This window comes from Danio rerio, chromosome 4 (assembly GCF_052040795.2).
Source record: "Danio rerio strain M-AB ecotype USA chromosome 4, GRCz13ab, whole genome shotgun sequence".
In the NCBI taxonomy this organism is placed as follows: Eukaryota; Metazoa; Chordata; class Actinopteri; order Cypriniformes; family Danionidae; genus Danio; species Danio rerio.
This window is the reverse complement of record NC_141024.2, coordinates 51,473,061-51,487,236: the sequence shown is the minus strand read 5'-3', so window position 1 is coordinate 51,487,236 and position 14,176 is coordinate 51,473,061. Positions and strand designations below refer to the sequence as shown.

At 41.5% G+C, this 14,176-nt stretch overlaps 2 protein-coding genes and 4 non-coding genes across 11 annotated transcripts in view; 1 reads left to right on the top strand and 5 right to left on the bottom strand.

Moving 5' to 3' along the window:
* The window catches only part of LOC137490940 (uncharacterized), a 627,578-nt gene extending 616,551 nt beyond the window's left edge, over positions 1–11,027 (top strand). For 2 of the 6 annotated variants that reach the window (XM_088650409.1, XM_088650410.1), the window contains exons 3-4: positions 8,525–8,843; positions 8,928–11,027. In XM_088650409.1, the coding sequence (XP_088506535.1) occupies positions 8,525–8,843; positions 8,928–9,783 (1,175 nt within the window). In that variant the 3' untranslated portion in view covers positions 9,784–11,027. Of the gene's footprint in view, positions 1–8,005; positions 8,216–8,524 lie in introns of those variants that run through there. The other 4 variants (XM_088650407.1, XM_088650408.1, XM_087248924.1 and 1 more) reach the window with 3 other exon arrangements.
* Positions 1–14,176, bottom strand: part of LOC141381695 (uncharacterized) — a 287,837-nt gene that overhangs the window by 80,961 nt on the left and 192,700 nt on the right. The window lies entirely within an intron of this gene.
* Positions 2,095–2,167, bottom strand: trnae-cuc (transfer RNA glutamic acid (anticodon CUC)). The gene has a single exon. It is a non-coding gene; the product is annotated as a tRNA-Glu (tRNA).
* On the bottom strand, positions 2,949–3,021 carry trnak-cuu (transfer RNA lysine (anticodon CUU)). Its single transcript has one exon. It is a non-coding gene; the product is annotated as a tRNA-Lys (tRNA).
* On the bottom strand, positions 4,217–4,289 carry trnae-cuc (transfer RNA glutamic acid (anticodon CUC)). The gene has a single exon. It is a non-coding gene; the product is annotated as a tRNA-Glu (tRNA).
* Positions 5,735–5,808, bottom strand: trnan-guu (transfer RNA asparagine (anticodon GUU)). The gene has a single exon. It is a non-coding gene; the product is annotated as a tRNA-Asn (tRNA).

The window sequence follows — 14,176 nt, the reverse complement described above, 5'->3', positions numbered from 1 at the left end:
TTCTCCCCTATTCTCACATACACTTCCATTCCATCAACGTCATCTTTTCTTTATTTTCAATTTTTTGAATCCATTCTTGAGGGATTGCAGTTTTAATTATTTCGTACTTATTTTTTATTTCTTGTCTGCTATATTCTTCCTTTGCTTCTTCCATGGCATCAATAATGCATTGTACTGGTAAAAAACCTTCTTTAAACTCATATAAAATATCCCTTACTTTTACTATTCCTGCCACCCACCATTTCTTTAAAAAAATCCCTCCCTTGATTTAAAATGCAGTTGTTTAAGAAAAGAGGCTGATTTAAAATGTTCTCTCTCCCTAGAGGTTTAAAATGCACATTGTTTAAAAATTTGCCCCAAGCTCTTAACAATTCTTTTTAAAAGTCCGGCACCCTCTCCGCCATCCAGTGTTTTGTTTTCATCCATAAAATACTGTCCCCCAAATTAAAATTACCACATTTATTTAAAAAATATCCCACAGTTCCTTTCCACGTTGTGTCAGTTTCTTTGTCAAAGTACTTTTTTATTATTTTGACCCTCAAACTATTTTTTCTTTGCTCTACGTCCATCAACCCTAGTCCTCCCTTATCCACTTCCCCTATTAAAGTAGCATGTGCTATTTTTGCCGGTTTCCCCTCCCATAAAAAATCGAAAAAACATTTTTTCAGCCTTTTTTCTGCCCACATCGGCATTGCAGACACATATAAAATATACCACAGCTTTGACACCATTAAAACATTTAACACTAAAACCTTCCCTTTTAATGTCAATGTCCTGTTTTTCCAGAATTTTAGTCTTTTCTCAATCCCTCCCAGCACTTCCTCCCACATTGTATCATCTGCTTTCTTTTCATCCTTCCCCATTAAAACTCCTAAAATCTTAATTTCTTTAGTTTCTTTAAAAGTGAACAGCTCTGCTAAATTCCCTACCTCTCCTAATCTCATGTATTCCGTTTTACTTTCATTTATTTTTGCTCCTGATCCTCGACAGTATTTTTGCACTATTTGCATTGCTTTCTTTACACTTTCGATATCTTTCATTAAAAGAGTTGTATCATCTGCATATTGGAATATTTTTGTTTCTTGTCCATCAAGCTTTCAGTTAACAGCCGAACACGCTAACCGATTGCGCCACAGAAACTTAGTGAAAGGTCACCTACAGTGGTCGAAACGCAGAACTCTGTCTCAAAGTCTGCTATACAAAGCATAATGTAAGTTTGCTGAGAGAGAGAGAGAAAAGTAACAGAAACACCCAACATGGGGCTCTAACCCACGACCCTGAGATTAAGAGTCTCATGCCCTACCGACTGAGCTAGCCGAGCTGACGAGAAGCCTTTTCAAGAGCTAGACACCATTTACAGTAATACCTTCCCTACCCGTGACAATCTTCTGATAAATCCTGATTTCATCTTGTAACGCTGGACAGAATGTGGCCCAGGATCTATGTCCAGTGCACGTGTTAGCAGTTGCAAGGCAGCAAAATGCCTAATTCGTACCTGGGTGGGCTTGAACCACCAACCTTTCAGTTAACAGCCGAACGCGCTAACCAATTGCACCACAGAGACTTAGTGAAAGGTCACCTACAGTGGTAGAAAGTCAGAACTTTGTCTCAAAAGGTCAGCTATATGAACCCTAATGATAGTTTGTTGAGAGAAAGAGAGGTAACAGAAACGCCCAATGTGGGGCTCTAACCCACGACACTGAGATTAAGAGTCTCATGCTCTATCGACTGAGCGAGCGGGGCTGACGAGAAGCACTTTTAGGAGCTAGAAACCGTTTACAGTAATACCTTCCCTACCCATGACAATGTTCTGCTAAATCCTGATTTCATCTTGTAACGCTGGACAGAATGTGGCCCAGGATCTATGTCCAGTGCACGTGTTAGCAGTTGCAAGGCAGCAAAATGCCTAATTCGCCCATGGCTGGACTTCAACCACCAAGCTTTCAGTTAACAGCCGAACACGCTAACCGATTGCGCCACAGAAACTTAGTGAAAGGTCACCTACAGTGGTCGAAACGCAGAACTCTGTCTCAAAGTCTGCTATACAAAGCATAATGTAAGTTTGCTGAGAGAGAGAGAGAAAAGTAACAGAAACACCCAACATGGGGCTCTAACCCACAACCCTGAGATTGAGAGTCTCATGCTCTACCGACTGAGCCAGCTAGGCTGATGAGAAGTACTTTCAAGAGCTAGACACTGTTTACAGTAATACCTTCCCTACCCGTGACAATCTTCTGCTAAATCCTGATTTCCTCTGGTAACGCTGGACAGAATGTGGCCCAGGATATATGCCCAGTGCACGGTTTAGCAGTTGCAAGGCAGCAAAATGCCTAGTTCGTCCCTTGGTGGGCTTCAACCACCAACCTTTCAGTTAACAGCCGAACGCGCTAACTGATTGCACCACAGAGACTTAGTGAAAGGTCACCTACAGTGGTAGAAAGTCAGAAGTTTGTCTCAAAAGGTCAGCCATATGAACCCTAATGTAAGTTTGCTGAGAGAGAGAGACAGAGAGGTAACAGAAACGCCCAACGTGGGGCTCTAACCCACAACCCTGAGATTAAGAGTCTCATGCCCTACCGACTGAGCTAGCCGAAGTGACGAGAAGCCTTTTCAAGAGCTAGACACCATTTACAGTAATACCTTCCCTACCCATGACAATCTTCTGCTAAATTCTGATTTCATCTTGTAACGCTGGACAGAATGTGGCCCAGGATCTATGTCCAGTGCACGTGTTAGCAGTTGGAAGGCAGCAAAATGCCTAATTCGTCCCTGGGTGGGCTTGAACCACCAACCTTTCAGTTAACAGCCGAACGCGCTAACCGATTGCACCACAGAGACTTAGTGAAAGGTCACCTACAGTGGTAGAAACGCGTAACTTTGTCTCAAAAGGTCTGCTATATGAACCCTTTTGTAAGTTTGCTGGGAGAGAGAGAGAAAAGAAACAGGAACGCCCAACGTGGGGCTCGAACCCACGACCCTGAGATTAAGAGTCTCATGCTCTACCGACTGAGCTAGCCGGGCTGATGAGAAGCTCTTTTAAGATCTAAACACTGTTTACAGTAATACCTTCCCTATCCGTGACAATGTTCTGCTAAATCCTGATTTCATCTTGTAACGCTGGACAGAATGTGGCCCAGGATCTATGTCCAGTGCACGTGTTAGCAGTTGCAAGGCAGCAAAATGCCTAATTCGTCCCTGGCTGGGATTTAACCACCAAGCTTTCAGTTAACAGCCGAACACGCTAACCGATTGCGCCACAGAAACTTAGTGAAAGGTCACCTACAGTGGTCGAAACGCAGAACTCTGTCTCAAAGTCTGCTATACAAAGCATAATGTAAGTTTGCTGAGAGAGAGAGAAAAGTAACAGAAACACCCAACATGGGGCTCTAACCCACGACCCTGAGATTAAGAGTCTCATGCCCTACCGACTGAGCTAGCCGAGCTGACGAGAAGCCTTTTCAAGAGCTAGACACCATTTACAGTAATACCTTCCCTACCCGTGACAATCTTCTGCTAAATCCTGATTTCATCTTGTAACGCTGGACAGAATGTGGCCCAGGATCTATGTCCAGTGCATGTGTTAGCAGTTGCAAGGCAGCAAAATGCCTAATTAGTCCCTGGCTGGACTTCAACCACCAAGCTTTCAGTTAACAGCCAAACGCGCTAACCAATTGCACCACAGAGACTTAGTGAAAGGTCACCTACAGTGGTAGAAAGTCAGAAGTTTGTCTCAAAAGGTCAGCTATATGAACCCTAATGATAGTTTGTTGAAAGAAAGAGAGGTAACAGAAACGCCCAATGTGGGGCTCTAACCCACGACACTGAGATTAAGAGTCTCATGCTCTATCGACTGAGCGAGCGGGGCTGACGAGAAGCACTTTTAGGAGCTAGAAACCGTTTACAGTAATACCTTCCCTACCCATGACAATGTTCTGCTAAATCCTGATTTCATCTTGTAACGCTGGACAGAATGTGGACCAGGATCTATGTCCAGTGCACGTGTTAGCAGTTGCAAGGCAGCAAAATGCCTAATTCGTCCCTGGCTGGGATTTAACCACCAAGCTTTCAGTTAACAGCCGAACACGCTAACCGATTGCGCCACAGAAACTTAGTGAAAGGTCACCTACAGTGGTCGAAACGCAGAACTCTGTCTCAAAGTCTGCTATACAAAGCATAATGTAAGTTTGCTGAGAGAGAGAGAGAAAAGTAACAGAAACACCCAACATGGGGCTCTAACCCACAACCCTGAGATTGAGAGTCTCATGCTCTACCGACTGAGCCAGCTAGGCTGATGAGAAGTACTTTCAAGAGCTAGACACTGTTTACAGTAATACCTTCCCTACCCGTGACAATCTTCTGCTAAATCCTGATTTCATCTGGTAACGCTGGACAGAATGTGGCCCAGGATATATGCCCAGTGCACGGTTTAGCAGTTGCAAGGCAGCAGAATGCCTAGTTCGTCCCTGGGTGGGCTTCAACCACCAACCTTTTAGTTAACAGCCGAACGCGTTAACCGATTGCACCACAGAGACTTAGTGAAAGGTCACCTACAGTGGTAGAAAGTCAGAAGTTTGTCTCAAAAGGTCAGCCATATGAACCCTAATGTAAGTTTGCTGAGAGAGAGAGACAGAGAGGTAACCGAAACGCCCAACGTGGGGCTCTAACCCACGACCCTGAGATTAAGAGTCTCATGCCCTACCGACTGAGCTAGCCGAGCTGACGAGAAGCCTTTTCAAGAGCTAGACACCATTTACAGTAATACCTTCCCTACCCATGAGAATCTTCTGCTAAATCCTGATTTCATCTTGTAACGCTGGACAGAATGTGGCCCAGGATCTATGTCCAGTGCACGTGTTAGCAGTTGCAAGGCAGCAAAATGCCTAATTCGTACCTGGGTGGGCTTGAACCACCAACCTTTCAGTTAACAGCCGAACGCACTAACCAATTGCACCACAGAGACTTAGTGAAAGGTCACCTACAGTGGTAGAAAGTCAGAACTTTGTCTCAAAAGGTCAGCTATATGAACCCTAATGATAGTTTGTTGAGAGAAAGAGAGGTAACAGAAACGCCCAATGTGGGGCTCTAACCCACGACACTGAGATTAAGAGTCTCATGCTCTATCGACTGAGCTAGCGGGGCTGACGAGAAGCACTTTTAGGAGCTAGAAACCGTTTACAGTAATACCTTCCCTACCCATGACAATGTTCTGCTAAATCCTGATTTCATCTTGTAACGCTGGACAGAATGTGCCCCAGGATCTATGTCCAGTGCACGTGTTAGCAGTTGCAAGGCAGCAAAATGCCTAATTCGTCCATGGCTGGGCTTGACCCACCAAGCTTTCAGTTAACAGCTGAATACGCTAACCGATTGCGCCACAGAGACTTAGTGAAAGATCACCAACAGTGGTAGAAACGCGGAACTTTGTCTCAAAAGGTCTGCCATACGAATGCTAATGTAAGTTTGCTGAGATAGAGAGAGAAAAGTAACAGGAACACCCAACTTGGGGCTCGAACCCATGACCCTGAGATTAAGAGTCTCATGCTCTACCGACTGAGCTAGCCGGGCGGATGAGGAGTTCCAACAAGAAGTAGACACTCTTAACAGTAATACCTTCCCTACCCGTGACAATCTTCTGCTAAATCCTGATTTCATCCTGTAACGCTGGACAGAATGTGGCCCAGGATCTATGTCCAGTGCACGTGTTAGCAGTTGCAAGGCAGCAAAATACTTAATTCGTCCCTGGGTGGGCTTGAACCACCAACCTTTCAGTTAACAGCCGAACGCGCTAACCGATTGCGCCACAGAGACTTAGTGAAAGGTCACCTACAGTGGTAGAAACGTGTAACTTTGTCTCAAAAGGTCTGCTATATGAACCCTTTTGTAAGTTTGCTGGGAGAGAGAGAGAAAAGTAACAGGAACGCCCAACTTGGGGCTCGAACCCACGACCCTGAGATTAAGAGTCTCAGGCTCTACCGACTGAGCTAGCCGGGCTGATTAGAAGCTCTTAAAAGATCTAAACACTGTTTACAGTAATACCTTCCCTACCCGTGACAATGTTCTGCTAAATCCTGATTTCATCTTGTAACGCTGGACAGAATGTGGACCAGGATCTATGTCCAGTGCACGTGTTAGCAGTTGCAAGGCAGCAAAATGCCTAATTCGTCCCTGGCTGGGCTTCAACCACCAAGCTTTCAGTTAATAGCCGAACGCGCTAACCGATTGCGCCAGAGAGACTTAGTGAAGGGTCACCTACAGTGGTAGAAACGCGGAACTTTGTCTCAAAAGGTCTGATATATGAACCCTAATGATAGTTTGCTGAGAGAAAGAGAGGTAACAGAAACGCCCAATGTGGGGCTCTAACCCACGACCCTGAGATTAAGAGTCTCATGCTCTATCGACTGAGCTAGCGGGGCTGATGAGAAGCTCTTTTAGGAGCTAGAAACCGTTTACAGTAATACCTTCCCTACCCATGACAATGTTCTGCTAAATCCTGATTTCATCTTGTAACGATGGACAGAATGTGGCCCAGGATCTATGTCCAGTGCACGTGTTAGCAGTTGCAAGGCAGCAAAATGCCTAATTCGTCCCTAGGTGGGCTTGAACCACCAACCTTTCACTTAACAGCCGAACGCGCTAACCTATTGCGCCACAGAGACTTAATGAAAGGTCACCTACAGTGGTAGAAACGCGGAACTTTGTCTCAAAAGGTCTGATATATGAACCCTAATGATAGTTTGCTGAGAGAAAGAGAGGTAACAGAAACGCCCAATGTGGGGCTCTAACCCACGACCCTGAGATTAAGAGTCTCATGCTCTATCGACTGAGCTAGCGGGGCTGATGAGAAGCTCTTTTAGGAGCTAGAAACCGTTTACAGTAATACCTTCCCTACCCATGACAATGTTCTGCTAAATCCTGATTTCATCTTGTAACGATGGACAGAATGTGGCCCAGGATCTATGTCCAGTGCACGTGTTAGCAGTTGCAAGGCAGCAAAATGCCTAATTCGTCCCTAGGTGGGCTTGAACCACCAACCTTTCACTTAACAGCCGAACGCGCTAACCTATTGCGCCACAGAGACTTAATGAAAGGTCACCTACAGTGGTAGAAACGCGGAACTTTGTCTGAAAAGGTCTGCTATACGAACGCTAATGTAAGTTTGCTGAGATAGAGAGAGAAAAATAACAGAAGCGCCCAACGTGGGGCTTGAACCCACGACCCTGACATTAAAAGTCTCATGCTCTACCGACTGAGCAAGCCAGGCAGATAAGGAGTCCCCGCTAGAACTAGACACTGTTAACAGTAATACCTTCCCTACCCGTGACAATGTTCTGCTAAATCCTGATTTCATCTTGTAACGCTGGACAGAATGTGGCCCAGGATCTATGTCCAGTGCACGTGTTAGCAGTTGCAAGGCAGCAAAATGCCTAATTCGTCCCTGGCTGGGCTTCAACCACCAAGCTTTCAGTTAACAGCCAAACACGCTAACCGATTGCGCCACAGAAACTTAGTGAAAGGTCACCTACAGTGGTCGAAACACAGAACTCTGTCTCAAAGTCTGCTATACAAAGCATAATGTAAGTTTGCTGGGAGAGAGAGAGAAAAGTAACAGAAACACCCAACGTGGGGCTCTAACCCACGACCCTGAGATTAAGAGTCTCATGCCCTACCGACTGAGGTAGCCGAACTGACGAGAAGCCTTTTCAAGAGCTAGACACCATTTACAGTAATACCTTTGTAGCGCTGCCACATAATTGAGGTACGCTTTCTGTTATGTTCATTAAATGTGTGAATAGGCCTGGCAGTAAAGCATACTCACGGTTCTTGAGGCTACGAATATACAAATGAGTAATGGACTTTTATTTTAGATTCTTTATTTTGAAGGGATGAGGTGAGGTGAATGTATCGGTGTTCTATTTCCTGTTCTGTTGATCTTTTTTTTATATATACACATTCACATAACATACTCACCACAAGGGGGAGATAGAGGGCACCTGGACATTACTCACAGTGTCATCTGAAGAAGTCAGAGGAGCACATGGAGTAAGAGTTTGCCAAGGTCTACCTTTTTCTTGTTTTCGTGTGCAAAGGACAATTCGTTTGTGTGGATTTTTTGCCCTTTTTGGACTTGTTAGTCTTTCACGTCTGAAGTAAAGACTATCCTAAGAGGACACTTGCAACGTAAGATGGTACAATTATCTGGACTCAAACTTTTCTGGTGAGAACAATCCATTTTGCATATACTCTCATCCACGGACTTTGGACTTTGCACATATACATACATACATACACACACACCCTCACTCACCATTTTTGTATTATGTTATTGTATAAATGTTGTTTGTGTTTTTGTTTCATTGTTAAGACTTGTTCAGTGACATTTGTGGTTCTAATACATACATAATCTCTCAATCCATGAAAAAATTTGAATACAGAAACTAGAGAATTGAACCATATCTTTTGTTTTTTTCTTGTGTATCCCGTTGATTTAAAGACGAGTGTTACAAAGCTAACTTTTTTTTTTTAGATTTGATGGTGCTGAAAGAAGAGACTCATCAACAGAATGAAATAGATGAGAAGCAGCAGTTTGAGAAACCCCAAGAAATAACGACTGATAAAAAACCCACACTGACTAAAAAGACTTCACACGGAAGACCTCGGAAATCCAAATTGGGGTGTATTTTCAGCTGTAAACAGTGTGGGAAGAGTTTCAGTCAAAAGTCAAACCTTGATGTTCACATGAGAGTTCACACTAGGGAGCAACTTTTCACCTGCGAACAGTGTGGAAAGAGTTTTGGTCAAAAACAAAGCTTTAAAGCCCACATGAAAATTCACACTAGAGAAAGGTTGTACACATGCCAACTGTGTGGAAAAAGCTTTTATCATACTGGACACTTTGCAGCACACATGAGAATTCACACTGGAGAGAGGTTGTACACATGCCAACTGTGTGGAAAAAGCTTTTATCATACTGGACACTTTGCAGCACACATGAGAATTCACACTGGAGAGAAGCCTTTCAGCTGTAAGCAGTGTGGAAAGAGTTTTAGTCAAAAGCCAAACCTTGATGTTCACATGAGAGTTCACACAGGGGAGAAACCTTACACCTGCGAACAGTGTGGAAAGAGTTTTAGTCAAAAACGAAGCTTTAAAGCCCACATGAGAATTCACACTGGAGAGAGGCCGTACACATGCCAACAGTGTGGAAAAAGCTTCTGTCATGCAAGAAACTTGGAAGTGCACATGAGAACTCATACTGGAGAGAAGCCTTTCAGCTGTAAACAGTGTAGAAAGAATTTCAGTACAAAGCTAAACCTGATTGCTCACATGAGAGTTCACACTAGGGAGAAACCTTACACCTGCGAACAGTGTGGAAAGAGTTTAGGTAAAAAACAAGACCTTTACATCCACATGAGGATTCACACTGGAGAGAAACCTTACACATGCACAGAGTGTGGTAAAAGTTTCCCACATAAAAACACACTTAATCACCACATGAGAACTCACACTGGAGAGAAGCCGTTTGCATGTGCTCAGTGTGGAAAGAGCTTCACAACCAAATTTAGCCTCAAGAACCACATAAATGGTCACACTGGAACCATAGTGTTCACATGTGATCAGTGTGGAAAGAGTCTCACACGCAAAGACACCATTAAGCAACACATGAAGACTCACTCAAGAGAAGATCGTTTTAGATGCTGTGAGTGTGGAAAGGGCTTTAAAAGTAAAAGAAGCCTCAACACTCACATGAAGCTTCACAATGGAGAGCAGAGTCCTCAACATTGAGGCCTTGTCCACACAAACACGGGTATATTAAAAACGGCAGCTTTTTCATGTAGTTTGGCTGTTCATTCAAGTGAAGTTTATTTATAAACTACTTTTGAGAGGATCACATGCTTATGATTGTCCACGGCTGGTCCAGCAGTAGCTAAAACATGATTCACCAATGAGATAATTCCTAACTCACTATGAATAACAAGAGTTTCTTAAAGCTGCGGTCACACTAGAGTTTGAGCTTGTGAAATTCGGCGCTATTGACGCATGACCTTGTGTTTTTGGTCTGACGCATTCACTTGCGTATGAATGCAAGTCTATGGGAGGAAAAGCCCAGTGTGACCGTAGCTTAACTCAGTTATCTTAGTCTTGAAGAATCCCTCTCCCACCCTTACTCCCCCTCCTTAATAGATTGGGCAACACGGCAGCCAATGATTAGCCAGTGGTTAGCACTGTTGCCTCACAGTAAGAATGTCGCAGGTTAAAGTCCCTACTAACCAGTTGACATTTTTGTGCAGAGTTTGCTCATTCTCCCTGTGCTCGCGTGGGTTTCCCCTGGTTTTCTCCCACAGTCCAAAAATACACAACCTAAGTAAACTGGACATTAAATTGGCACCATAGTCTAGCTCTTAGTAAGCCTTATATCTCCCTTTAGCCGACCCTATATCTGTCATTAGAATAGAAAGAAGTCTGGGGAGTTCATCAAGATCTACCTGAGCTCACACTCCCCTCTTGTCCTGCTTACGGGAGGTAGCCCAGGGCTCGAGGATCTTATGAGCTTAGGTCTCTTCCGGTATAGCATGCCAAACATGTGTGAACTCTTGAATGCATATCAAGTTACCGATAATGAAACCCTTTGAACACCTGAAAATTGAAACTCAACTGAAAAGGGGTGAAGATTTTGCCAGCTGTTTTGTCGTGTAGATCAGGGGTCACAGCCTGGTACCAGGTTGTGAGAGTTAATATCTGGCTTCAAGAAGGCAAAACAACTCTATATGTTAATAGATTGTATTGGCTTGTTTCATATGCAACAAGTATCTGCTTCTGATAAGGTGTGGACCAAATGACCTACAGGAACTCAAGAGATGTGACCCAACCAAAGCAGTTGGGTAATCTCCAGGGGGGTTTCATGCTTTGCTATAAATTAGTGTCTCACAGACTGTACTTTGGTTTAAGTTACTTGTAGACGGACAAGTTAACATCACTGCTGATGAACTGCACAATTAATTGTCTTCAATAAAGTCTTCTCCCTTTAAGAACTTTGGTCAGCTTACTTATTTGATGTATTAGAGTCATGTATACATTGGCGAGCCACCCAAGAACGGTTAAGCCAAATACAGTAAAATCTGACAATGTGCTTCAACTTATTATGAACCGATCACCATATTTGTGCAGGGTTCCACACAATTCTTTCATGTTGTCACAACACAAATTAAGTTAACTTAACACTTTTAATAAATGTATGTGGACTGAACATTAAGTTGTCCCAATGAAATCTCAAGAGTTGTGTTATTTCAGCACATTTTAATTAAGTAGTTTGAACAAGTAAAAAAAAAAAGTTTATTTTTCTGTTTAATGGAGATAAGATACATAATAAACATAATAGTTTTAATAACTAATCTCTAATAACTGATTTATTTTATGTTTGCCATGATGACATTAAATTAGACAAGTTATTGTATAAGGATGGTTTGTTCTGTAGACTATTGGGAAAAAAATAGCTTAAAGGGGCTAATGGTTTTGTCTTTAAAATGGTTTAAGTATAAAGTTTAGAATAAAAAACAGCTTTTATTCGAGCTGAAATAAAACAAATAATACTTTCTCCAGAAGAAAAGAGAAAGAGGAGACTTTTTTTAGCCTAATATGAGTTTATGAATCTTAAAGTCACACTTTAAAAGAAACTCCATACCACCAACTTTTTTAAAATAAGATTTGGGATTATATACTACATCTAATTTTTATGTTTTTATTAATTTATTTATTTTTATTAAATGTTCAAAAAATATGCAAAACAAGTAGGCATTACATGCATAAACAAGGAAGAAGTAATACAATTACAATAATAGGCAGACACAAATATAGGAAAAAATTGCGTATAGTAATGACAATTGTATTTACCGTAAAAAAGTAAATAAATACAAATTAAATTAATAATAAAACAAAAACAAATATATTAGAAAAGTTTATGCAATATATGTATACATACACACACACACACACAGTACTGTGCGCTGGTCAGTTGGCATTTCTGTGTGGAGTTTGCATGTTCTCCCAGTGTTCACGTGGGTTTCCTCTGGGTGCTCTGGTTTTCCCCACAATCGAAAAAACATGCGGTACAGGTGAATTGGGTAAGCTAAATTGTCTACTATATGCAAGAAAAGGAGAAAGGGGGTGTTTTAATAGGTTTAGATCTGGAGAAGGCTTTTGACAGGGTAGAGCATGATTTTTATTTGCAGTTCTTAAGGAGTTTGGTTTTGGGGAAAATTTTAGAAAATGGATTCAAATTTTTTATACAGATATTTTAACTTGTATTAAATGTATTTTTTTTAACAGAATGCCTTCAACCAACTAGATCAATAAGGCAAGGATGTCCATTGACTGCTTTATTATACACACTGGAAGCTGAGCCACTGGGATTGGCAATAAAATCAGATAGAAGCATTAAAGGGATACAAATAGAAAACAATGACAACAGAGAAGCTGTGAATCAATACGCTGATGATACTACATCTTTGGGGATTTTAGAGCGATATTGTAAAGCATCAGGAGCTAAGGTTAATGTTGGAAAATGTTTATGCATGAGGGTGGGAAGAGTAAAAGAAATAACACAACATATACCCTTTAAAGAAGAAAAGGAACATACAAAAATGTTGGGAATTTGGGTGGGGATGGATTTTAATAAAGCATATATTTTAAATTGGGAGTGAGTTTTAAATGGAATTGAGAAAAGACTGAGATTTTGGAAAGCTAGAAATTTGACGTTAAAAGGAAAGTATTCATCTTAAATGCTTTAATGTTGTCAAAGGTCTGGTATGTGTTAAGTGTAACTGCGTTGCCTGAAGTATACTATGAAAAAATAAATGATGTAGTTTTAAAGTTTTTGTGGGGAAATGGAAGAGCCAAGATTGCTTATTATACTTTGATTTGGGAGGTAAAAGAAGGAGGTCTGGGACTTTTGGATAGTTTTTTAAAAATGAAAACATTAACAATTAAGATTATTCAAAGGTTTTTGGAAGGGAAAATGGGTGTGATTTGGAAAAGTGTGTTGGGTTATTATTTGAAGAAATGTGGACATTTTAATATGGGATGTAATGTTTTATGGATGAAGATGAAGAAACGGATTGATAGCAGGTCTGCCAAAATTTTATGTTGAGGTCTTAGAATCATGAGGGGGATTTTTAGAAAATTTGTTGATTATACCAAAAGCAAGGGCGCAGATTCTAGAACAACCACTTTTACTGAATTAAACAATTTTAAGTGAAGGAAATGTTTTATATTTTAAGGAATGGTGGGACGGAGGATTAAGACAAGTTAAAGATGTATTATATGAAGTAATAAAAGGATTTGTACCATTAAAAGTAATTGTGGAGGATGGGTATAAAAGAGTTGTTAAAGCAAAATTACAAAGACAATGTAATGAGCTGAAAAAAGCAATACCAAAAGACTGCATTGAAATAATTGAAAAAAAAAAAAGTTGGGCGATGAAGATGAATTACCGGAGACCTATTTTAAGAAGAAAAATGGAGAGATCAATGAGCTTATGTACAGTTAAGAGTTTTTACGCTATTTTTAGATAAAAGGCTTTTGTAAGACCTATAGCACTCAACTAATTAACAAAATTTTAATTATTTATTGAGACATATTCGCATATTAATATAAATTAGTAAATAAATAAAATGAATAGTATAAATGAATAAAATGGGTATTAAACAAGATATAATGACCCAAAGGTTGGTGATACGAGCCCACCCACTGACGAATTACACACTTTGCTGCCTTGCAACTGCTAACATGTGCACTGGGCATATATCCTGGGCCACATTCTGTCCAGTGTTACAAGATGAAATCAGGATTACTAGAACATTGTCACGGGTCGGGAAGGTATTACTGTTAACAGTGTCTAGTTCCAGTGGGGACTCCTCATCCGCCTGGCTAGCTCAGTCGGTAGAGCATGAGACTCTTAAAGTCAGGGTCATGGGTTCGAGCCCCACGTTGGGCTTTTCTGTTACCTCTCTTTCTCTCAGCAAACTTACATTAGCGTTCGTATAGCAGACGTTTTGAGACAAAGTTCCGCGTTTCTACCACTGTAGGTGACCTTTCACTAAGTCTCTGTGGCGCAATCGGTTAGCGCGTTTGGCTGTTAACTGAAAGGTTGGTGGTTCAAGCCCACCCAGGGACAGATCAA